At 32.6% G+C, this 24,985-nt stretch overlaps 3 protein-coding genes across 3 annotated transcripts; 2 read left to right on the forward strand and 1 right to left on the reverse strand.

Annotated features, from left to right (window-relative positions):
* Positions 1–1,110: 1,110 nt before the first annotated feature.
* Positions 1,111–2,851, reverse strand: LOC131623464 (uncharacterized). The gene is made up of 4 exons (XM_058894473.1): positions 2,745–2,851; positions 2,566–2,667; positions 1,954–2,324; positions 1,111–1,144 (listed from the first exon to the last, which is right to left on the reverse strand). Exons 1-4 carry the CDS (start codon positions 2,817–2,819, stop codon positions 1,111–1,113), a joined length of 582 nt encoding a protein of 193 aa, XP_058750456.1. The 5' UTR covers positions 2,820–2,851.
* Positions 2,852–13,893: 11,042 nt separating this feature from the next.
* On the forward strand, positions 13,894–20,129 carry LOC131623465 (kinesin-like protein KIN-14C). Its single transcript, XM_058894474.1, has 17 exons — positions 13,894–14,060; positions 14,172–14,441; positions 14,544–14,667; positions 15,286–15,395; positions 15,492–15,611; positions 15,732–15,935; positions 16,422–16,631; positions 16,715–16,789; positions 17,153–17,299; positions 17,402–17,537; positions 17,648–17,757; positions 18,282–18,443; positions 18,539–18,726; positions 19,043–19,124; positions 19,202–19,306; positions 19,405–19,509; positions 19,625–20,129. The coding sequence occupies exons 1-17, from the start codon at positions 14,016–14,018 to the stop codon at positions 19,805–19,807; spliced, it is 2,376 nt and encodes a 791-aa protein (XP_058750457.1). The 5' UTR covers positions 13,894–14,015; the 3' UTR covers positions 19,808–20,129.
* Positions 20,130–20,782: 653 nt separating this feature from the next.
* LOC131623466 (thioredoxin-like protein CXXS1) lies at positions 20,783–22,562 on the forward strand. The gene is made up of 3 exons (XM_058894475.1): positions 20,783–21,062; positions 21,215–21,337; positions 22,156–22,562. Exons 1-3 carry the CDS (start codon positions 20,964–20,966, stop codon positions 22,306–22,308), a joined length of 375 nt encoding a protein of 124 aa, XP_058750458.1. The 5' UTR covers positions 20,783–20,963; the 3' UTR covers positions 22,309–22,562.
* The last annotated feature ends 2,423 nt before the right edge of the window (positions 22,563–24,985 follow it).

Consider the following 24,985-nt stretch of genomic DNA (forward strand, 5'->3'; position numbering starts at 1 on the left):
TTTATTTTATTTTGAGGTTATGTTCATATATTTTTCATTGGTTTTTGTTTAAGACTAGTCCAAATGAACTTCTTAGTAGCTAGTCTTGTTGATTCCACATCAATGGATCAATTCCATGAGAATCCAAGGGCTCTAAGGTTTAGTTCTGACTTGTAGACATTCCTAGGATTCTTAGTTTATTTTAAGGGAGAAAAACTACTATGCACTTGATTATAAGAAAGTTGCTAACATTTGTGATAAGTTCAAGGATTCTGGTGATGGTATATTTGGAGGCCTTTCAAACAAAAATACAAAGCAGTGTGCTAAGAAGAAATCAATAGATATGCTCAAAAAAAGACTGAAGGATTTCAATTGATGATTAATTAGGAAAAGTATTAATTCATTTGATAGTATGACATCATTAGGATTGTTGTATTTGTTTGAATTTCATCAACAATTACTGCTCAAATCTACAACTAATTAGGATTGTTATATTTTGAAAGTATGACATCATTAGGATTGTTATCTTCTCAAATACTCACTTAATACATTCTCTATGCATGCATGCATCTTTTGAATAGTGGGACACTAACGTTTCCGGACTACCACTAGGAGCTAATATAGGAGAGTATATCTAAGTCTTTGATTTAAATACCCGAAAAATAAAGATTATGGTAAAAATAAAAGAGTAAATATATATTTTAAATTTTGTTTTTTCTATTATCAAATAGTTTTCTCATTTATAAAATACTAAAGTAATGATTTACTTAATAAAACATTTAATAGTTTTTTATTCTTAATTATTCTATTAATTTGCATTGCATAAATTACATTCAATATGTTTTATTATTTATTATGTGTTGCTTCACCTTATGCTTCAAGTTTTGTTATTTAATTATGAAAAGTATATTTAATTTTGATATTTTGAGTGAAAATTAATAAATTTTTAATAAATTTTACTTATTTTTTTCTATTATTAAAATTGTATAAAACGGAAAAAAATAATATTATTGATTCAAATATTAAAAAATAAAATTTATTAACAATTTTTTTAAGGGTTAAATATGTTTTTAGTCCCTATAAAATTATTCAAAATGACTTTTAGTCCCTATAAAAAATATTGACTTTAGTCTATAGAAAACTACTTTTGCACTCAGTTTTAGTCCTGTATAGGTACCAAAAGTGAGTGCAAAAGTAATTTTATTGGGACTAAAAGCCAACACTACAAAAAATGTTCTCTGCAGCGACGTGGATTACACGTCGCAACATGCAAAATCACGTGGCAAACAAAAAGTAGCGACGTGAGCATTTATGTCGCAGGAGCACGCGTGGCAACATTGTAGCGACGTGGAGACCACGTCAGAAAGTAGTGACGTGACTCCCACGTCGCAACAGGATTACATAGGAAACATCCCACTGCACACACAGCAGGTGTGGCAGGTGTGGGGAAGTGTGTTTGTTGACCAATGTAGCGACGTGTTTCCCACATCGCTACATTAAATGCTTTTTTTTTTTAAAAAAATTTATTAACGCTAGATTTGTTTTATTTTATATATTTTATATAATTAATTAATATATAATAAAATATAATATATAATAAAATATATATAATAAAATTTATATAATAAAATCTATAAAATAAAATTTATATAATAAAATCTATAAAAACTAATTTATATAATAAATTTATATAAAATAAATTAATATAATAAACATTATATAATAAATTCAATTAAATAAAATTTAAAATTTAAAACTAATATTTTAATGAATTAAAATGTAGAATATTTTACATTAAAAAAAATTTAAAACAAATAAAATACAAAATGTTTTTAAGAGGCATCATCCGGAAAATAGTTATCCGGATTAAAATCATCAGCCACCCCGTCATCCTCCGGCTCTTGAGGAGGAGCATTACTGTAATTTCCTCCTCCTTGCATAAACCGTCTCATCTGCTCCTCCATCTCAGCTTGCTTCTTCATAATTCCCTCCATCTGTCGCGCATGCTGCTCCTCCATATCAGACTGCTTCTTCCGCATCATCTCGATCTGGGCCTCACTTTCGCGTCTCGCCAATTGCCTTACTAATTCAGTTTGTTCCTGTGTCAGATTTGGTTGACGCGATCCACCCTCTCCATCCTGAACTCTTTGGAACAGATTACGGTCACCAGATCTATAGCTGGACGCCAAATTTCCAGCCCCAAAAAAGCAACCATTAGGCCCTTTATCTTTAATAACGTCACACCAAATGTAGTGATCAACATCCGCGTTAAGCGGCTCCCCCTCTGCTGGCATGAATTGAGGATTATTTTCCAGAAAAATGGCAAGTCGTCTATCATATTCTTCCTGCACAAATATTCAATAAAAAAAATTAAGTTAAATATTTAAATGGATATTTAATGATACTAAATAAATATATACATATTATAAATTAAAATATATTAAAACGTTGCCACGTTATTTTCACGCCACAACTTATGATTTGCCACATGATTTTCACGTGGCAAATTATCAATTGCCACATGAAATTCACATCACAAACTTTGTATCAATATAAAAAAAAATAAACAACGTAAATTTCACTTACAAGATACATCCTAGTGCGCTCGTCGACAACACCTCCCGATCTCCTTGTCCGGGTCCTCGAAATCAGCTCAGGCATCAATGGTCTTCTACCCAACTGCTTAGCCTAAATAATATAATTAAAAATAATTAGTAAATTATATTATGAATAAAGAAGTAACTTAAAAATTTTAAAACTTTTACCAATCGTCGGGCATGCTCGGCGGTGCTAATACTTCCAACTGTGTTGACACAACCGCCCTTTTCAGATGCCCTCATCTTCTTAAAGGTTTCTGATTTAGCCCGGAATTCTGGAGTCCTCCAATATATTACAAGCTCGTGAAAAACCTCCTCGCCTATCCAGCTAGGACGGATGCCGTGAAGCTCATAATTCTCCCTTACTCGCCGCAGCATATCAGACATTCTTTTAGAGCATCTGGTATTGAAAACTTTCTGAACACTTTTTTCACTCAAAGGATCCCACACACATTTCTCCTGCAATAATGTTGTATGACATTAAAATAAAATGTTAAGTAATTATAATGAGAATTTTATTTAAATAACTATAACTAAAACAATAAATTAAATGCATAACCTACATAAATAACAATACCTTAAACATTCTAAACCATTCATCTTTATTTTTGACGTCCCCATAGCTCTTAAAAGCTGATTTATACATCTGCTGAATTATATAGCTAACAATCCTAGCAGCAGTCCGACTCGGCGTAAAACTGAAACAAAAAATGAAAATGTTAGATATAAATTTATATAAAAAATGAAAATGTATACATATATTAAAGTTTTTAAATAGGAAACTTACTTGCTTCCTTCGGGATGAATCCAAAATCTACCGTCAACGACATGAATCTCATCGGGATCATCCCTCCCACGAAGATCAGCTCCGTCTATCTCATCAACTGCCTCATCAACCTCACGGGCTGGTACATGTGTGGGATGTGGGGTGCGTGAGCCTCCAACCTGTGTGGGGCGTGGACTAGGAGATCGTCCAGCCTGTGTCGGACGTGGACGGGGAGATCGTCCAGCCTGTGTGGGGCGTGGACTAGGAGATCGTCCAGCCTGTGTCGGAGGTGTACTACTGGATCCTCCCGTATGCTGAAAGGAGGAAGTCATCTGCATGGGATATGAGAAACCAGATCCTCCAGTATGCTGGAAGGATGAAGGCATGCCAGTATGGGCGAATGGAAAGCTGGGCGGGGGCACACCAGTATGTGTGAATGGAAAGCTAGGTCCTCCCGCCTGCTGGAAGGACGGGGGCACACCAGGATGCTGGAAGGATGGCGGTACCGCTGAGTACTGGAAGGATGGCGGTACCCCAGACGGGAATGTGTGGGAGGAGAGTAATGGGGTAAAAGCCTGAGTACTGGCTAAAGACATATGATCAACACTCTGAGGGCGGGAAGACACGGCCATGGGAGGCGCCTCACATACTACTATCCTCGGACGTTGGGACTTCTTACCACTATCTTTACTCTTAGGTGGCATTTTACCTATTTTATTATTCATCAACACATAAATATTCATCAACACATAAATATTCATTAACACATAAATAGATATTTAATAGATATCCACTAACACATAAATAGATATTCATTAACACATAAATAGATATTCATTAACACATAAATAAATATTCATTAACATATAAATATACATTCAATGTTTAGTTATTCTTCATCTTCGCTATCCACATCATTCTCTTCATCATTCTCTTCATCATTCTCTTCATCATTATCTTCGTCGTTCTCTTCGTCGTTCTCTTCGTCATTCTCTTCATTGTTGTCATCGGATTCAAACTCTTCATCATTCTCTTCATCCACATTATTTTCAACCAACAATATAGATGCATCAACTTGATGTCCCTCAACAATTGTATCAGACAAACTTGTAATGTCTTCAGCTGCAACCACTTCATTAATTTGATCAACATCATCAACTTGATAGGCAACATCTTCTACTTGATCGCCATTTTCAATATGACCTTGCGGTTTTGTTTTTATTGCAACACACCATCCTCTTTTACGTGTCACAAATGAAGGATAAGGTACATAATAAACTTGCCTAACAATATTTGACATTATGAAAGGATCAAACCCAATAATTTGCAATGAAACCCCTTCTATGCAAATGAGCTGTTATTTCCTGTGGGTCACTAATTATTGGTCTACATTCACATTTAAGACAGGGACACCTAACTCCTCCTTCGCTTCGACATAATTCCTGAGCAAACGCCCAACTTATAAACCCTTCAACTCCTACTATAAAATTGGGTTTAAGTCCCATTCTTCCTGGAAATGTTCTATCGTACATCCAACTACGATAATACCGATAATATTCCATACTGCACATTTATACAATCATTGTCATTTTGAGTTAGAATACTAATCAACTTGATACTATTCTTAGACGTATACTAGTTAATATTTACTACTCTTAAAAATATTATTTAATAACAATACTACTAATATTTTTAACTACACATGTTATATTGAACCTATGTTAACCATAAAGTTACTATTTTATTAACTACACATTTTAAGCTACACATATTAAAAATATTCTTTAATAAAAATACTAATTTTAAATATTTACTATTATTAAAAATATTATTTTATTTTAAATTATAATATTTTATTTTTTATTTTTAAATATAAATAATATTTTGTAAACATAACTTTTACACTCATTAAGATTAATATGTATATTATTTTTAATAATAATTTCTATTTTTAAAAACAATAATATATATTACATATAAAACATATTCTATTAGAATTTTTTTAATAAAACTATTTTTATCAAATATATATAAAAATGATGTATTTTTAATTATAGTTTGTTTATCTTTCTATTCTTCAAAAAAATAACTTATTTTATATAAACATAAAAAATTCATAACTTATATGTATAAAGTTATTTTCTTGTTAATATTTTATTTTCATAATCCATAATATAAAAATATTATCCTTTTATTATAAACATAAAAAGTTAATTTCTATATATGTAAAAATTAAATTTATAATAAAAATTAAATTTTATATAAATATTTTAATAAATATTCTATTTTTTTATAATAAAGTATAATATACCTAATAAACAAAAATATATAATAAACATATCTAATAAACAAATATATATAAATATAGTATAATAAACATATCTAATATATATTCTGTTTTTTTAAAATATAGTATAATTACTCATTATAATAACTAATATATATAATAAAAATTAAAAATAAAAACTTTATAATATACCTAATAAATAAACATATATAATAAACATACCTCTATATATATATATATATATATATATATATATATATATATATATATATATATATATATATATATATATATATATATATATATATATATATATATATATATATATATATATATATATATATATATATATATATATATATATATACTACAACAAATACAAACACAATATAACAAACACAATATATACTAGAATTTTATAACAAACACAATATATTTTCAACAAATACAATACCTATTAAACAAATTTTATAAACAAATTAACATATATACCTATTAAATCTATTTAATATATACTATAATACACAAAAATAACTTACCTCTTCTTCAATCTACTCCTCCTTCTTCAATCTACAACCTTCTTCAATCTACTAATTAACCTATACAAAAAAAATCAAAAATTAACAACAACATATATAATAAAATTATCAGAAAATAAACAAAATATCAAAATAACATTAACTACCTTTGATTCAAAAAAAGAATTGGGATTGAACTGATTTGGGAGAGAAGGGTTGGATTTTAGGAGAAGGGTTTGGGTTTGCAAAGAAATGGTTTTTGAGTTTGCAGAGAAAGAGTGAGAAAGGGTTTGCAGAGAAAGAGTGTGAAAGGGTTCGTGAATGGTGGTGGGGGGAAGTGAAATGGTTGGATTAAAAGACAATGTAGCGACGTGGAAAGCACATCGCTAGTTGCCACGTGACATACACGTCGCAACATGGCAACGGTCACATACACGCCTGCAGAGCTGCCACTGTGTCACATCAATGGAACGTTGTATTTGAATTTTAAATGTAGCGACGTGGTAATAACGTCACAACCAAATTTTTCATAAATTTGAATATTCCCCCCATTTGAACGTTATGGGGTGTGGTGAATTAATTTATGTAATTAATGTAGCGACGTGTATCCCACGTCGCAACTGTTTTTCACATTACCCCATGTCTGACTTCTAGTCACTTTAAAGCTGTAAAGTTATTTATTATTAAAATATAGGTGGCGATGTTTAGATCACGTCGCAACTAGAATTTTCTAGCCACGTGTTGTCCACGTCGCAACTTATGTCGCTGGGGAGGAGTTTTTTTGTAGTGCAATATTAAGATATTTATAGGGACCAAAAATATAGTTAACTTTTTTTTTTTTTAAATATAACAATAAATGTGTGTACGACACTATACCGGTGTGAATGCATGGGTAATACAGGAGTGCACGTGTGAGAGCACAGGTAACCAAACCAAAATTATTGTGAACGTACGAGTAATACAAGAGTAACGTGTGAATGCACGGATAATCAACCCAAAATCCATGTGAACGCACATGTATCCACTATTTTTAATTTCAAATACAATAATTTTTAAAACAATATATAAATAATTAAAGTATATTATTAATGTCTTTCTTTTAAATATTTGAAAATTGATACACTTTTGTTTTTATTTAAAAAATATATCTTTCATTTATATATTTATTTATATTTATTTTTGAGTACTTTTTTTATGTTTTATTTTTTAAAATTAAATTTAAATATTTTTATTTTATTTAAATTTTAAAATCTAACTGATGAACCCGTATGAACGCACGGATATCCCGCTAGTTTTTATTGAACATTTTTAAGTCACACTTTAAGGACAATCTTTGGGAATGTCAATCTTTGGGAATGTCATGGTATTTTATTTGCCTTTTAATGACATCAATTTGGATCAATTTATTTGATCATTCAATAATTGTTTGTGAATTACCTTATTCGTCTCTTGTTTTATTCAAATTTGGTGCTGCACTTTGAAATTACCTGTCCTTTGATTCTACATGGAGTGTGATAAAGTTCAATGAAACATACTTCTAGGAGTATGAAAGAATTATTTTATTCCATTTGCTCTTTTCTTTTCATATCTTGTATGGTGAAGCCTTGAAGGCTAGAGATCCATTTTCATTTTGATAAATTGTTTGAACTTAAAACATATATTCCATTTATGCTTGTTTTCTTCTTTGATGTATGATTCCTCAAAGGTATGACATCACATTTCTATTGCTCATGGTCTATGACTACTCATTTTGAATGTTGATATTGGGATGACTTATTCTATAACTCATCTTCACTCCTCAAGTTTTGGCCTAAGTGGGTTCATCAACCCCTCTTTCTTTTTGTGTACGTGTTATAATTTTAATATGAGAATTGTTTGCTTCCCTCTTCCCTTTCTCCCTTGTTCAAGTGATATTCTCCTTTCTTTAATGAGATGGTTATCTCATTTTCTAGAAGATTTCTACTTTCTTTTGCTTGTGTTGAGATGGTTTTCTCAATGGGGTGTTTACCTCTCTTGTTTTCTTACCATGCTCTCTTAGGACTTGGTTTTACCTTGTTCAAGGTAAGACTTTAGACTTTAGGTTAAGTTTGATAACAAATAGGATTTTGATTAGTCTCCCTTTATTCAAACTTTAGGGCCATATTGTATGATAATTTTAGGACTTCTTTAGTCTCCCTTGGTCATTTCTTTCCCCCTTGCATTCAAATTTTAAAACATCTAATAAATATTCAAGTTCATCCCCTTAAAAAATTCTAATAAGTAGAGAAAGATGAGTATCCTTGCATTGGGATTAATTCACAACTATCTACATCAAAACCAATAAAAACACACATAAAATACTTAATAAATTTCAAACATTAAAAAAGTAAAGAAAGGTGAGCATCCTTGCATTGGGATTCAGTTCACAACTATCTACACTAAAAAATACAAACAAATCTTTCTCTCTCTTTTTAAGAACATGTTAAGTCCTTTCCACACTTAGGCGTATAAGTCTCCAAAGGTAGAGCATCGTTGGAATGTGATCTTAAACCTCTGTTCACCTAAAAAACACAAAAACAAACAAAAACTTTTGAGCCGAACTACGGTAACTCTAATTCCTAAAAAATGATACGTAGGCATTGGGGTACGTAAGGCCCGAGTGAGCACAATTTTATTTTCCCTATATTTTGCATGCATTGCATTTCCTTAGCATTAAGCTTTAGACTTATAGTTTAACACCAATATATTAAGAACTAACAAGAGTGGATCTCGTCGAGTACGACGGACGTGAGGGGTGTTAATCCTTTCCCCTTGCGTAACCAACTCCCTTAACCATTCTCTTGGTTGTAAGACCCTTGTTTGTTTTCTCTTAGGTTTTACTCGATGTTTTCCTTTCCCTTCTCGTGGGATAAATAAATACTAGATGTCGGCTTTATTGTTTTCGATGAGTTTTCCAATTGCTTCACTTTACTGAAGTCGAAAAAAACTGTGACGTCGATGGAGAAATTAGAGAGTCATAGTGGGATCTCGACTAGTTGATAACAGCCAACCTGTAGAAGACTTTAAACATTTCATAAGTTGGAGAACTTATGTATTGACCTTGCTTTATTTTTCGGAGACTTTGTTGTATTTCTCTCCAATGAATTATGTTTATGCTCATCTAAGGCCTTTTGTATTGCTTTCAATGTTTTTCATATTTCATAGCTATTCACTCGTAGCCCATGTGTATATCTAGCCAAGTTTCAATACCTTGTAGGTATGCATTATGTCCATGTCGAAGATATATCCCCCCGCCTTTAGTATAAACCTAAGTTCTGAATTTTTGCTTTGATCTTTTATTCATAGAACTATGAATAGGAGTTTCAAATGACAAATCTCAATCTAAGCTTTAGTTTTGTCGAGACACACTCATAACGTTTTATGTAACACCCGTATATTTTAATTTTTAATTTAAATGGAAATTTAATTTATAATTAGAATTATTGGTGGTTTGTGAGATTTAATTGGAAGAAAGATGGTTTATAGTGTTGGGCCAAGTGTGGTATTAGTAAAGAGGGGGTGCTATGTTAGTAAAGCCCTTTACTAATTAAAATGTTATTTTTCATAAAAATAAGGAAAATTGGGAGAAAGGAAAAAGGAACGTGAAAAGCAGAGCAGAGGAGATGAGGGATTGGAAAGCTGGTACGTGAAGAGGAGCAATGGAGGGAGAGACCAATCAAGAATCTTTGGCTAAGGTAAGGGGGGACTCTCCGGTTATCATCTATTATCGTGTTCTTGGATAATAATATTGATTAGGGATATTGTTGAGTCAATTGGATCATATGATAGATTTAGGGATTGAGTAGAATTGTATGATGTTTGATCCCTATGTTTGAATCCATGATATCTATGTTGTTATGATCTCAATTGATGTGTAATTGATGTATTATGAGGTGTTTTTCGTGTTGTTTGTGCATTCTATTTCCCTAGGTTCGTACTGGTATGAATTGGGTGAATTTGGAATGTGTAGAATGCCATTTTCTGCAGGTTGGGGTTTCTAAAATCGCCGGTTGGCGCCGCGTGCACAGGGTTGGCGCCGCGAACAGGTGGGCAGAATGCCAGGAATTTGTGATTCGCACAGGTCGCACCGCGTCCCTGTGTTGGCGCCACGAAGGCGTACTTGTTTTCTCGCATCGCGCCGCGTGTATAGGTTGGCGCCGCGAACGCGTTTGTGTGGTTCAGGTCGCGCCGCGAGTCTTGGTTGCGCCGCGTGCTGTAGCGTTAGTTGTTTTCTTGGAAAAGTTAAATGATGTGTAACTTTCGAACCGTAGGTCCGTTTTTAGTGCCGTTTCGAGCACGATGAATCTTATGAGATAGCCTACGTGTTTAAATGATGAAATGAGGTGTGAATCCAATTATTTTTAAATATGATTTTATTTCTTGGTGAATGATGTATCGTACATATATGTGATGAGATATGTTAAATACATGCTATGTTGAAATATTAATTATGTGACGATTTGTTTAATTGGATGGTGTATTGTTGACATATATGATGAAATGTGACAATATAAGATGTTGTTTTGAAAAACATTATGATGTGATGATTTGTTGAGAATTATATGATGTTGATTTAGTTGTGTTGGAATGATGTGGATACATGTGTGTTCTTCTTGTTAATGATGATGATTAATGTGGACACATGTATGTTATTTAATGATGATGATGATTGACTGTATTTGAATGATGCTAATGTATATAAACATACTTTGATGATGATGATGATGTTGATGATGATGATGATGAAATGAGTATTTGACGATGTTACTCATTAGACTTGACGATGGTATAAGTATGTTGTATATGTTGCATTCATTCATGTGCATTGACGATACTGTATCCATAAGGGTGTGTTGGATCAGTGAAGGGCATGATTCCCATTGTGTGGAATCTGTGCTGGCAGAGCCGTATCTGGATGATGTTGGATCGGTCATGGGTTATTCCCATTGGATGATGTTGGTACCACATGCATAGTGTCAGTTCATTCATATGCATACTTTTATAACATGATTGGAAGTATTCCAGTGTTATAAATATTAATGATGTGTTGGTTGCGTGTTTTGTTGAATTAATGTTGAATATGAATGTCTGCGTGAAAGATGTGTTCTGTTGATGTTTGTGTAAACGGTAGATGTTCCTGATAATCTGAATATGATGGAATTGGATGAATAATATAACTATGATGTGTTGTTATTTAAGATGCAATAACATTTGTTAACTGTGATGAGACTCACCCTTACTGTTGATATTTTCAGATTGAGGGTAGCTGCTTTCGACTTGGTGAGGATTAGCTCATAAGTCAGTGTATTAGTGTAGCGTCAGGTGTCATGCTCTGATATTGTAACACTGGGGGAACGCTAGTTTAGAGTTTATGAAGATACTCTATCGTGTTGTTATTGTATTAATTTTGTGGGATATTGCATAGATGATGTTATGCTTATCCGTATGATGAATTTTCCGCTGTGTTAACATGAGATGTTTATGTATTATGATGAATTGTTCCTTAGTGAAAGCATGACAATGAATTTATGATAAATTTGTTTTAATTGGAATTGTGGCACCCTTGTTTTCATGTTTTACTCTGAATTATTTTGTTAATTTCCGCGGGGTTTAGAAGGGTGTTACATTTTACGTTTCTTGATAAACCTTATTTTTTGCCAACTGTACTTGCCTCTTCCGATTTATAAATCCTGCTTTACTTACTTGCTTATTAAGTTTACAACCCAATGCCTTGTATTTAGGTTTATTGGGATCTACGTCCAATGTTTTCACAAGACGTTTCGTGGTTTTTGCCATAGTATGGAACTTTTTTTTTGTTAATTTTGATTGCATCAATTGGCTTTATAAGCGCCAAGTCTTTTGAGGTCGGGTTAATATACCATGGCAACAAAAATAGTTATATCCCGGATGTTGAGTCTACCCGTACATGCTTGGCTATTGAGAAAATATTTAATCGACCTCCTTCATCCCAATTTGTATAAAATATTTTGGGGTATATACTAAGTCCCCTTGGATTTGTAACGAACAACTTTTTTTTGCCTTTTGTGGCTTTATAATTATGTTGTCCATTTTGTTATAAGCGCCTGAATACTTGCGACTCATTCTATATCCTTTGTAACACCCTAATTCCCCAACGATAATTCTATAAAATAAATAGAAGAAATTAAAATAATTAAACAATTAGGATGTCACCTTCATTCATCATATATGCTCATATAACAAGACACACAATACATAATTATATATTCATCATATCTAAACTTCATTTCATTTACTCGCAATGGAAAAACATCAACAATATTTACTCTTAACTCTTCAAAATAAGTTATAATCATCATAATTCAATATTCAACAAACATAATCAAATAAATACAATAAAGTGGAGTCTTACAAGGTTTTACTCTCAACATAACAAAACAGACGCAATTAACTCCAGTGTTACATATTAGAGGTAACACCGGCTCATTCTACTCATATATGAGACAATCTCCTCAGCTAACCTCATTCTCAAGCTACTTCAGATTACCTACGTGTTACCAACATATGAGTAACATTCAAACAGAAGGGGTGCGATATCATAACAATATAAGAAAGCGTATGATAACAAGTATATGAGAATAGAGTCATACACGATTCACCACTTCACAACACATCCACGTCATTTATTAACAAGTAGTATACAATTATTTTACAACATCTAATCCATCATCACATTATCGATTATATAAATATTCATCACCAAACAGCTCATCATCATTCATCATTATGTAAAATGCAACTAAATTAATGACTATGCGAATGCATGTGGTACCAACAACTCATCATCATTCATCATTATGTTTTAAAAAAAAAACAAAAAAATGATAATATTACATTTCATATAACTTAGAGTTAAGTTATCCGATCAAAACAGAAAAATAAATTTAGACAACGGGTAAAAAGCGTGGCCTGAGATAAATAAAGCCATATAAAACTTATTAATTTCTCCTGTCCACATTATGTCTCGAAAAAATGGCTGATAATTTATAGGTAAATTATGCAAACATAAAAACAAAAATTAGTTAGAAATAACAGTTAAAATACGGATCAAAAGTAAGGAAAAATGCGACCTCAACTGTAATCCGTTTAGACCACGGTTTCAACCTGTAGCCTAAACTAAATTTCTTTTATATCATTGGAAAACTTACGTGTACGTTATCCAAAATGCAATTTTTTAGACAATAACATAAATCGGAAAACTTAACAGAAAGATTTTTGGGGTTTATTTACCTTAGGCCAAGTTTTTTAAATGCTGCCAAATTTAATTTTTGGTTTTACTACCAAATAACTCAACTATAAGTTATCTGGAATGTAATTTTTTCAATTGTTTTTTAAACATAATTTTTTCAATTTTTTTTTTTGCTTTTTTAAAATATAATACAGAAATATTTTGGTCTAATTAAATTAATTGTTGGGGTAGAGAGATAATTATTGAGATATGAGGTATAATTTTCAAATTTTTAAGATAATCAAAGTAGGAAAATTTTTCCATTTGATTATGGTATACAAAAAAGTTGTATACATATAGAATCGGAGGATAGTGATATGAGATATCCATTGCTCTCAATGTCAAACAAGACCGTTAAGTTCAAAACTTTACAATTTGAAAATAAACCGGGCCCAACTTCTGAACCGGTTCAATCGGTCCAAGAATAAAGCCAGAACAAAACCGAGAGAGACAGAGAGAGTGAGGAGCGCATTTTTGCTTTCAAATTTCGAATTTCATTTCACAACGTTCTTCTTCTTCTTCCTCCCAACACAAACCCTAACATCGTTCCCAATTCCCAAACCAAACACGATTCCGAACATTCATGGCTTCCCGGAACCAGAACCGGCCACCGCGAAGCCCCTCCACGGTAACCCCCTTCTCTACCACTCTCGTGCTTTTGTGTTTTCTAGATTTTGCTTAAGTTGATTTCAATTTGATGACTGTAGTGATTTTTTTGGTGAATTTGTTTGATATTTAGATGCAAAAGAAAGGGGTAGGTGCTGAGGAAATTCCATCGGACAAGCGGAGAAGGATTGGTGGTGAAAGAGTGGGAGGACTGGTTAGAGGTAGGGCTCCATTTGGTGCGCTCAACAACAAATCGGAAGTCAATGAAGTTAACAACGGCGGCGGTGGCAGTGGTGGTGGTTCTTCTGATGGATCTGAAGGTAGTATTATTGATTTTACTGAAGAGGAAGTAGGTGCTTTGTTAGAAGAGAGGATGAAAAAGGGGAATCCTCGTGATACTAAGGTGTGTCTCTCGTTTGTGCTGTATTTTTAATTTGATTAATCACGGGGTTTTGGTGTTATTTAAGCTGGTTTTGGGTTTGGTTTTTTGCTTTTTGTTTTGCAGAAAAAAATGGAGCAGATGGTGGACCTTATCAAGAGGCTCAAACAATGTGTAAGGTGGTTTAAGGGAAAGAAAGAAAAGCTTCAGGCAGATCTTGAATCGGCTGAGAAGAAATGCATTGATACTGGTGAGCTTTCTCTTTGAACTTAAGTTTTTTGTTTACTCTCTTGACACTGATGAAAATACCTTGCTAAGCATGTTTTTAGATGCATCATCATACATGTCATGTACCCTTTACTCCCTTTGGATGGTTTTCTAGTCTTGCTGTGATGTTGTACGGAGAAGGCTCCAGGCCGGGCTATTGGGCATTTTTGTATGACATTTAGAAGTAACAGTCTGTAGTATCAAGAGTAGATTACTCTTGATAGGAAAAGTATGAAGTATATCAAGTGATTTTATATAACCAAATGACGAGAATGCTTGATTTTACTATTCAAAAGCTATAGCTTAGTTGTTTACATTGGTTAAAAGTACTACATTTGTGTCAAAATCATCTACATTTGTGTCAACATTATCTACATTTGTGTCAACATTATCTACATTTGTGTCAACATTATCTACATTTGTGTCAACTTTATCTAGACTCTAACATTATCAAGTGATGACATTTTTCGTAATCCGTAAGAAAATTTTCTTTTTATTCGAAGTACTGACTTAATAGTTTTTATCATCCTAGCACTTGATTTTTAAGTCTTTGGTTTTAGCTAAAAACAAATGTTTCAACATTATCTATGTGTTTTCTCAGAGAATGAGATGAAAACTAAGATAGCTGAATTGAATGAGGCTATATCAAATTTAAGGACGATGATTTCCTCTTTAGAAGAGAAGGTTGCAAAGGAAGAATCAGATAAACAGGTATGGTTGTTTGCCACAATATAGTGATTGGATATTCCAAGTGATGTTTGCTTTTTGCTGCATGAACTTATTATTTCTTGTGTTTTTGGCTTCTAGGAAGTGACTGAATGTTATAGAAAAGAAAAAGAAGCCAGAAGTGCAGCTGAGCAGATGAACGTTTCTCTTTCAACTGAACTTGAGAAACTTTGTGATGAGAAATCAGCTATTGAGCGGAAGGTAATGTTATTACAGTTACTGTTTAACTATTTAAGTCCACAAGTCCCACAGGATATTGGTTTTACTAGCAGGTTGCCTCAATAATTTCCCCACTCCTTTTGGTATTGTTGATTTTTGCAGGCCATTGCAACTGAGGACCTGTACAAGCGATCGCAAGAGTATAATATCAGTTTGCAGCAGTACAATAGTCGCCTTCAGTCAAATCTGGAAACAGTTAATGAGGCAAATAAACGACTGGAAACAGAGAAATCAAGTATTGTTGAGAACCTTAGCAATGCAAGAGGCCACAATAAGGCATTGCAAGAGCAAGTGGCATCTCTGAAAGTAAGTTATTTAGTGTTAACTAATGCCATCAGGCATATCATTTATGGTGTCTATATATAATTGTAGTTCATAATTTGCCTGCTGATAATTACGTGAAGTTCCCGTTGTGAACAAGTTGGATTTTTTTCTTTCTGAATGATTCCTTGGAAACAAAATTGAAAATGAGTAGATTGGATAATATATGGACTTGAATGAAGAACAGTGGAATGAAAATAAACTTGAAAACCTTGTGCATTTTGCTGATTTTGACTTAAGTGTTTTAAATTACGGGAAGTTCCTGTTGTGAACAAGTTGGATTTTTTTTCCCTTGAATGATTCCTTGGAAATGAAATAAAAAATGAGTGGACTGGATAATATATGGATTTGAATGAACAGTAGAATGAAAATAAAGTTGAAAACCTTGTGCGTTTTGCTGATTTTGAATTGTTGCTTGACATATCTTAACAATATTTCTCTTGTTGGATCCTTGCTTTTCTGTTATCGCAGACTTCACAAGACGAGGCTACAAAGGGGAAAGACATGTTAGCCAGTGAACTCAAATTCCTCCGAGATGAATTAAAACAAGTTAGAGACGACCGTGATCACCAAGTTGGACAAGTACAAGCGTTAACCGGAGAAGTAGCCAAATACAAAGAATATACAGGGAAATCAAGTGAACAACTGGATACGTTGACGGTTAAAACAAGTGCTCTCGAGGTTGTTTATTGTTTCTTGACCACTTTAGTGATACTAAGTATTATGCGCTCATGTATTCATTGAATATATGACTTGACTTGTAGGAGATATGTACTTCACAAAGACAACAAATAGATATGTTGCAGCAGCAATTGACGGCTGAAAGAGAGAAGTTGAAGGTACAAAGTTATACCGATGTTTGCATGTGTGTGCTTTGTTTTTCCCATATTAATTTAATTCAAAAATTTATTTCACATAATTAAAATTAGGGTGGAATTCAATCATTTTCCTGTTAGAATAATAATAAATGGTTCTGGAGAGTATTTTTTACCCCAAGTTTAAACTGTTGGACCACATTACCAACTATACGAGATCTCTTGAATAATATGAATATATGCTGATATCCATTCAACAATAAGATAAATCCAAATATTTTCAACCGGGGAAATTTTTTGATTTGAATGTTAGTAGTGGAATTTTACTACTAGTAGTTAGCACAAATATGATAACTTCAATTGACAATAACTTTATTTTCTTGTTAGATGGCTGATTTATCTTCTTCAGAAACAAGAGCAATGTTTGAAAAACAGGAAACAACTATAAGTCAACTACGAGAGAGATTGGCAGAAAAAGAATTTCAAGTAATTGAAGGAGAGTCATTACGAAAGAAACTACACAACACTATTCTGGTAAATTGATTTTGCTGAAAATTTATCATTACATCTAATCTGTTTTCAATTATTTGGTATAATATTAATAGTTCGATACTATATAATCATTTATGCTCATAGGAATTAAAAGGAAATATCCGTGTGTTCTGCCGTGTCCGACCTTTGTTACCGGATGATGGTCCTGCAGCAGACATGGTAGTTTCTTTCCCTTCATCAACAGAAGCTCTTGGCCGGGGCATTGAATTGGCACAGAGCGGTATGTCCAGAAGCTACTTTCTATTATCCTCTGTTTTCACTGTCTAGTAAGTTTCATGTAGTTTATGTGCCTATTCGATTATAACAATTTCATCATGTTTAATAATGCAGGGCAGAAGTATTCTTTTTCATTTGACAAAGTATTTAATCAAGAGGCTTCTCAGGAGGATGTTTTCACAGAGATTTCACAGCTTGTACAAAGTGCACTTGATGGGTACAAGGTGATTTTTACTGTCCATTCTTTGATTTCTTTAACTATATAAATACAAAACCTTTTATACATGAAAATAGGCAAAACAAAGAATAGAGATTGGAAACTACATAATTTGCAAGATGGAATAATGCTAACTCTTGGCTTTGGAGACTTTACACAATTTTGTTAATACAGTTTGACTTGTTGTAACCATTTCAGCTATTTACATTTTTTTTCTATGGTTGCTTGAAGATTCTGGTAACTCAGGCCTTGCTTCTTAAAAAACAAAGAGTAAAAACCACCTAAAATTGAAGTTGAGCTTGTATTTGTTCTCTAAAATGTATTTCCATTACATGCAAAATCTGGCACAATACTTTGGCCACATGGATTTTGCTTGGCTATGCCCGACTTGTGCTTGACACCTCAGCATTTTTGTTGCTAATGTATTAAGTCCTAAGAATTGGGCTCGTTTTTTGGTGTGCTGTCTTTTTCGTTTTACAAGATAAATATGCCTTGGCTTGCTGAATAAGGTTTCTTGTTTTTCTGGGACAGGTTTGCATTTTTGCTTACGGACAAACAGGGTCTGGAAAAACCTATACGATGGTTGGCAGGCCTGGTCTCCCCGAGCTGAAAGGTTTGATACCGCGTTCACTTGAACAGATATTCCTGGTTAGTCAATCTCTGAAAGATCAAGGTTGGAAGTACACTATGCAGGTAAATATACTATTTTACTCTCATTATTTTCATTTGCACATAAACTAACGTCAGTAGGGAACCTTACAAAAAATTGTGTAAAATATCTATTACAGGCCTCGGTACTTGAAATATACAACGAGACGATAAGGGATTTGCTAGCACCAACAGAAAATCCTGGAAAGAAGTATAATATTATACATGATGCCAATGGAAAAAACACATATGTTCCAGACCTGACTATTGTGGACGTGTGCGGCGCAGATGAGATTTCCACTCTCCTTAACCGGGCTGCACAAAGCAGGTAAAGCAGAAATCTGCAAATATTATTATTAGGGATTTTGTGATGTTGTGCCGGCATGAGCTTTCCAGTCAAATATGTGCCACAGTGCAATAACACCTTTCTCCTTTGTGAATTTTGGTTGGTCAATTATTCATTTTCAACTAATAATAATTTATTGAAGTTGTCAACTTTGCTTATACTGTAAATTTTTTTCAAATAAATTTGTGCTTTTGACCCAATTTGAATATTTAACTTTAGTTAATGTACAATATACAATGTGAATGTGTTCTTTCTGGCCTTTGATTTTTAAACGACCGTGCCTGTTACATTTTTTCAGATCAGTAGGAAGAACACAGATGAATGAACAATCGTCACGAAGTCACTTTGTCTTTACTCTGCGCATAAGCGGCATTAATGAGGTTTGCTCTTTGATACGAAGGTATATTTGCTGCTGTTTTGTCTACTGTCTCCTGATTTACTTTTATCTTGTTTGTAGAACACCGAGCAACAGGTTCAAGGTGTGCTAAACCTAATAGATCTTGCTGGAAGTGAAAGACTGTCGAAAAGTGGAGCAACTGGGGACCGTTTGAATGAAACTAAGGTGTCTTTGATTTTCAGTGATATGACATGAGCTTGATGTCAAAAATTTTAGTTTCGTTAATCAATTAGTAACAAATGTTTGCCATATCTGTCTGTCAGGCGATAAACAAAAGTCTTTCCTGTTTGAGTGATGTCATTTTTGCCTTGGCGAAAAAAGAGGATCATGTCCCCTTCAGGAATTCTAAACTGACAACCCTTCTCCAGGTATGCAAAGCATGAATATTTGCATTCCTAGTTTGAGTCCTTTTGCTTTACTTTCATTAATTATAACCTTTTTATATTTTAACATCATGTAACCATCTGTTTTTTCCTTTGGCAGCCATGTCTTGGTGGAGATTCAAAGACGTTGATGTTTGTAAATATTTCGCCTGACCCAACTTCAACAGGAGAATCACTTTGTTCTCTTCGTTTTGCTGCGAGAGTAAATAGTTGCGAGATTGGTATTCCTCGGCGCCAGACATCCATGAAATCCTCCTCCGATTCTCGTTTGAGCTACGGCTAAGATTAAAGGTCTGCTATAGGCATTGTCATCGCTCAGACCAATAACCAAAATAACCATGACTGTAATGCTTTTGCAGGGATATAAGAGAAGTGTTGTTTTTTAGTCTTGGGTTAATGTAATTGTGTTAACATTTAGAGAGTTGAGCTTGTAGAGAGGCTTGGCTATAGCCTATAGCCTCAATCAATGATGATATTGGTTGCCTTGTATTTGTATCATTTAACTCTGATATTACCAAATTATTTTATTTGAGCAGCTTGCTGATTGTAATCTTTATGTAGTAATGGAAAATACATCATTTGACTATTCTTTTGCAATGGGTTTGGGTCACTTGAAATGTTGATTTAATTACCTATAATGTATGCATTAAGGTGGATTGTGATGTTTATTTATTTATTTTTAATTTCTATAAAACATATATCTTCTAAACGCAATTGCAAAGACTTATTCAAACAACATGATGATACTTAGTTATGTGAATTCAGTTATGATCAATAATAACTTAAGGGCAATGCTAATGATCGAATAAAACATCAGTCTCCCCATAAACTATCCTGCAATCTCAATTTTAGGGTCGGCCGCACTGATAATGACTAGTCTGCCCGAGAATGTTCTGGAAGCAGTGGTGGTGACTCAGACTAAGTTAGCCCCACTGAATCCTATGGTAGGTAGAACTAGAGGTACATTGTCTTTATTGTGATGAACGGTGGATAATGAATGATTTGATAGAATATTTAAAGATATCCATATCTTTTTCTTTTATCTCTTTGATTGCTTTTGCAACTTGTACAAACTACAAACAATACAGCTAATTGTTTTTATTTACAATATTTATTTTAATTTAGTTCGTTTATTTCAATTTATAATAATATCTACATTTACATTTATCCAAATTCCAACTTCAATAATAATTATGTTAACTGAATCAGCCACTAGTTTTATTTATTTAAACTATTGGCATAAAGTTTTTAATTCGAGAACCTTGTTTAAGGGTTTGTCCTTATCCTTTGAGGAAAATAATGTAACATTCTATGCTGTCATCTTACTATTTAGTATCACTGTTTTTTAAGATTGTCTTCATCTTCAGCTGCAGATAGTAAACAGTGAAAAAAAAACACTTCTTTTGTTGTTGTTCTTCTTTTGTTGAAGGAAGGTCTTAATGGAAACCATAGAGCAAAACAAGCCTAAGGTTGTGGTGATTGATTCTGTTCAATCATGGGAATTCTATGTCAACCAAGCTTCTAACCAGAATTCTCCTGTAAGTTAAAGTTTGGATTTTTTTGATGCTTGATCTTTGAAAATGAGTATTTGATTAAGGGGTTTTCTAGTTTTGATTCAATTTGGTTTTTAGGATAAAATTGTGGATAGATTGATTGATCAGCTTTTTGTGTTTTGTGGAATGGATCTTAGATTGTTGTTCACTTTACTGCTTCATGGTGCATGCCATCAGTGGCTATGATTTCGTTTTTTGAAGAACTTGCATCAGATTATCCGGATTTTGTGTTTCTCTCTGTTGATGTTGATGAAGTTAAGGTAATTTTTCTTTCTTAAATGCTTCTAGATTTACATAATCATTACTACTTATCAGTCAACCTATGAAAGACGAACGCCGAAAACACGACACCGCAAACACGGACACTAGTAATAATCTGAAAAAAAATAATAAATTAAATGTAATCACAAGTGTCGGTGTCAGTTTCGGACACCGACACTAACATACATTTTTTCAGAGGCGTCAGTCCTACAGGGTCAACTTTCTGGTTGAGTTGATGTGAGGAACTATACAGTGTACTGGAAATCTTGCATGTGTTCTATATCTTGACATTGCTATTCAGATTTCTTCTGGTTTATTATGCACATATCAGAGAAATGCAGAAGTGGTACACTGCTCAAGATCTTATTCTTTTTAGATCAAAAGTTTTAGTGCTAGTGTTTCACATGCTTTATGTTCTTCAAAGTCATATAATTGACATATAATGTCTCTACTATAGCGACCACTTTGAATGCTTGAAACTCTTCGGCTCGATCGAAAGAGTAATTAGCATTTGGTTTGGAATATGATATCATTGCGACAGTTAGAGTTTCTTTTTTTTTTTTTGAGAGGAAGGGAGTGTACGACGAAGGCTTGTTTACGGTAAAAATTTGCAATGGGAGCTCTGATACCATCTAAAGAACGGGTGGAAAGGATAGTTGCATTCGTCTAGTTCTCTACCGATAACTAATATTGTTCGATAACTTCTGTTGTTATCAAACAATATACAATCTTGACATGACTTTCGTGATTTTTAATTTAATGGTTTGATATTGTTTACCGATGAAAATGAACGAATTTGGATTTTTTTGTGGTACAGGAGGTGGCCACCAAGAATGACATAAGGGCAATGCCGACATTTCTGTTTCTGAAGGATGGTACTGCATCGGAGAAGATAGTTGGTGCTAATCCAGAAGAGTTAAAGAAAAGGATAGATGGGTTGGTTCAGACCACTCGCGCATCGGTTGCGTAGTATATGCATCTGTATGATGTTTTCACTTTGCAAGTTGTAAGAATTGTGTTTATGGTACTGCAGAATAATATCTTGGTCAAATCCTTTTCATTTGTGATGTTTTATGTCAATTTTTCAAGTGTAAATTTCCAAGTTCCATTAGCTTAATGGTCACTACTTTTTACAGTTTTTGTGGCAGCAAGGATTTGTATATTTTATCAGTTTTCAGTGTTGTGGATTTCTATGACTACGTTGGAAGTCATGTTTATTGGTCATGGTTAAGTTGTTGATATTCTTTTATGATTTATTTTATTGGCTGGTATAGATCAAATATCCATTTAGATAGCATTGCATAGATTAATCTTTCGAATCAATGATATATTTTCGGAATGTTAACTTGTTCATATTTTTTTGGAATTACTACGTTAATTACTACAAAGATTGTCACATTCACGAGAGTCTACCTATATTCGAGTTCGATTTGTAAGAGTCTATAAAAAAAATAAAAAAATGATTTTGTAAAAAATTGTAAGTAACATAAACATTCTAATTTCAAATTCAATAATAAAGTTGAAAAAAAAAAATTAAAAAACAAGCAAATTATGGATTTGAATGGTTTCCTTCTATTTTTTTTTTTCATTTTCTCTTTCATCTTACACTAGTTTTGTGTGAAGGAGAAAGAAGAAGGGAAAAAGAGGATCCTAAGTGGACAATTTATTAAGATAGGATCCTACTTAGACAAAAAAAAATCATAAAACATGTTAATGAATTCAAACATTCAAATTAGCTAAAAGTATAGTTAGTCAATACAATTATTAGACAACAAAACATATTTCTATTTTGTTGCAAAAATTACACTATCTGTAAACTTGTCTCAGAATTGCGAGTCAACCACAAAAATTTCGAGTTTGAGTGAGTCTACCTTAATTTTTTTTAATGTAAATTAGGAGTGAGAATAGACTGAGTCGAGATAGGCTTTGCCAAACTTAAGTCTGACCTGCTAAAAGATATCAAAGCCTAAGTTTGGTATGTATTGTGTCATATGTTTCTTTTTAAGTCTACTACTAAAAAGCCTAACTCATTTGAACATATTTAAATAAGCAATTCAATTTATGTTTATATAGATTAAACATTAAAAGATCAATGTTACTAAAAGTTTATTTGCATTGACTTATCTAGCCTTACCTACTAGCATAAATTTTGCGAGATTATTTGCTTAAAAAAACTTATGACATAATTCATGAGATATTTTCAACCTATTTTCAAAAATTTGTCAAGATAATTAAGTTTTATTTTTGTATTTTAATCCAAAGTACATAATACAATATTATTATCAATAATAATAAAAATTATTTATATTTATTAAAATACGTCGGCTTGATAGTTAAAAAGTTTTTTTATGGCTTGAGGTCTAGTCTTTTTAGCTAAATAGGCTTATAAAAAAGCATAGACCTTTTCTATTTAACAAATCATGACCTAAGTCTGTATAAGCTAGACCGTATGTCCCTGTTAGTTGGCCTGACCTATTTCCACCCTTAATGTGAATCGATTTGTTTTTGTCATTAGGCTCTAAAACTTGTTAGACCCGGAGGCAACTTCTTGGTAAGTTTTAGTCAAATTGAGTTTGTTTTTAATTACAATTCTAGTGAACAATCAACAATTTTATCTCCTTTAAACATACATTTTTTATTAATATTTAAAATTTATTTTGAGACATGAAAAAGTTAGAGTTGAACACAGACTATTATTCACAAAAGTACTTGAAAACCGATGACACTAAAAACTTGACGACATATAATTAATCCATCGGTTCAAAAGTTTGTTGAATCAAATTCTACAAACAAGTTATGGCTACCCGAAAAAGCGGGAGATCCAAGAGCACTATCATTTCATCTGCATATAAATATTTATTTCCAATATGAATGTGAAAAGTTCATATTTGAGGGTGCATGAAGATTATTGAAAGATGAATCCAAATAACTTGCAGGGTCATCGGAAGTTTCTACAAAAAGAAGAAAGAATCTAACTTCTAGAACATATATTAATTTTGTAACCCACTAACACCAACGAGCAGCTAATATAATCCATCATCTCCTACATTATTACACCACTCAATAGATAAAAAGAAAACCAACAAGAAGGAGAAAAAAAGCTCGTGAAAATATCTACTCCCAATGTCAATTTTAATGCTTTGAAAGACGAGTTCTAAAAGGAAAAATGAATTAATGTCAGAGTTCACACAGGTTTATGCGCGTATTGAGGGTGAAAAAATTGAGATAGAGAGAAAAAGAGTTGATGCAAAAATGAAGAAGACAAAGAATGAAATGGATAGATTGAAGATCAATGATATACCAATATTAGAGACATATACATCAAACATGAATCCAAGACAACTACAATCTTATGAAATATTGTGTGACATTATTAGAGGAAGATATGTACTTAATTGATACAATTATGTATGTTAAATATTTTTAGATTCTTATAATTCTTAGTATATCAATAGTAGTTGTTATTCAAACAAGTTGTTGTTCAAACAAAATGTTATTCAAACTAGTTGTTATTCAAACTAGCGTTATAAATAACCTTATGAATACTCTTAGCATGCATAATAAACTTCACAGTTATTTTCAACTTCTTCCCTTCATCCTAATTCATTTCGTATATTCAATATCAAACTTATTTTTTACATGGATCC

Source organism: Vicia villosa, unplaced genomic scaffold, assembly GCF_029867415.1.
Source record: "Vicia villosa cultivar HV-30 ecotype Madison, WI unplaced genomic scaffold, Vvil1.0 ctg.000068F_1_1_2_unsc, whole genome shotgun sequence".
Lineage (NCBI taxonomy): Eukaryota > Viridiplantae > Streptophyta > Magnoliopsida > Fabales > Fabaceae > Vicia > Vicia villosa.

Coding starts and splice junctions, on each gene's coding strand:
- LOC131623464 (XM_058894473.1), bottom strand. CDS start 2,819: ATGAGGGCATCTGAAAAGGGCGGTTGTGTCAACACAGTTGGAAGTATT. Junction 2,325..2,565: donor AGCGCACTAGGATGTATCTT/GTAAGTGAAATT, acceptor ATATTTGTGCAG/GAAGAATATGATAGACGACT. Junction 1,145..1,953: donor ATGGAGGGAATTATGAAGAA/GCAAGCTGAGAT, acceptor GTACCTATACAG/GACTAAAACTGAGTGCAAAA.
- LOC131623465 (XM_058894474.1), top strand. CDS start 14,016: ATGGCTTCCCGGAACCAGAACCGGCCACCGCGAAGCCCCTCCACG. Junction 16,790..17,152: donor CTGAAAGAGAGAAGTTGAAG/GTACAAAGTTAT, acceptor TTTTCTTGTTAG/ATGGCTGATTTATCTTCTTC. Junction 19,307..19,404: donor ACCGTTTGAATGAAACTAAG/GTGTCTTTGATT, acceptor TCTGTCTGTCAG/GCGATAAACAAAAGTCTTTC.
- LOC131623466 (XM_058894475.1), top strand. CDS start 20,964: ATGGAAACCATAGAGCAAAACAAGCCTAAGGTTGTGGTGATTGATTCT. Junction 21,063..21,214: donor CTTCTAACCAGAATTCTCCT/GTAAGTTAAAGT, acceptor AATGGATCTTAG/ATTGTTGTTCACTTTACTGC. Junction 21,338..22,155: donor TTGATGTTGATGAAGTTAAG/GTAATTTTTCTT, acceptor TTTGTGGTACAG/GAGGTGGCCACCAAGAATGA.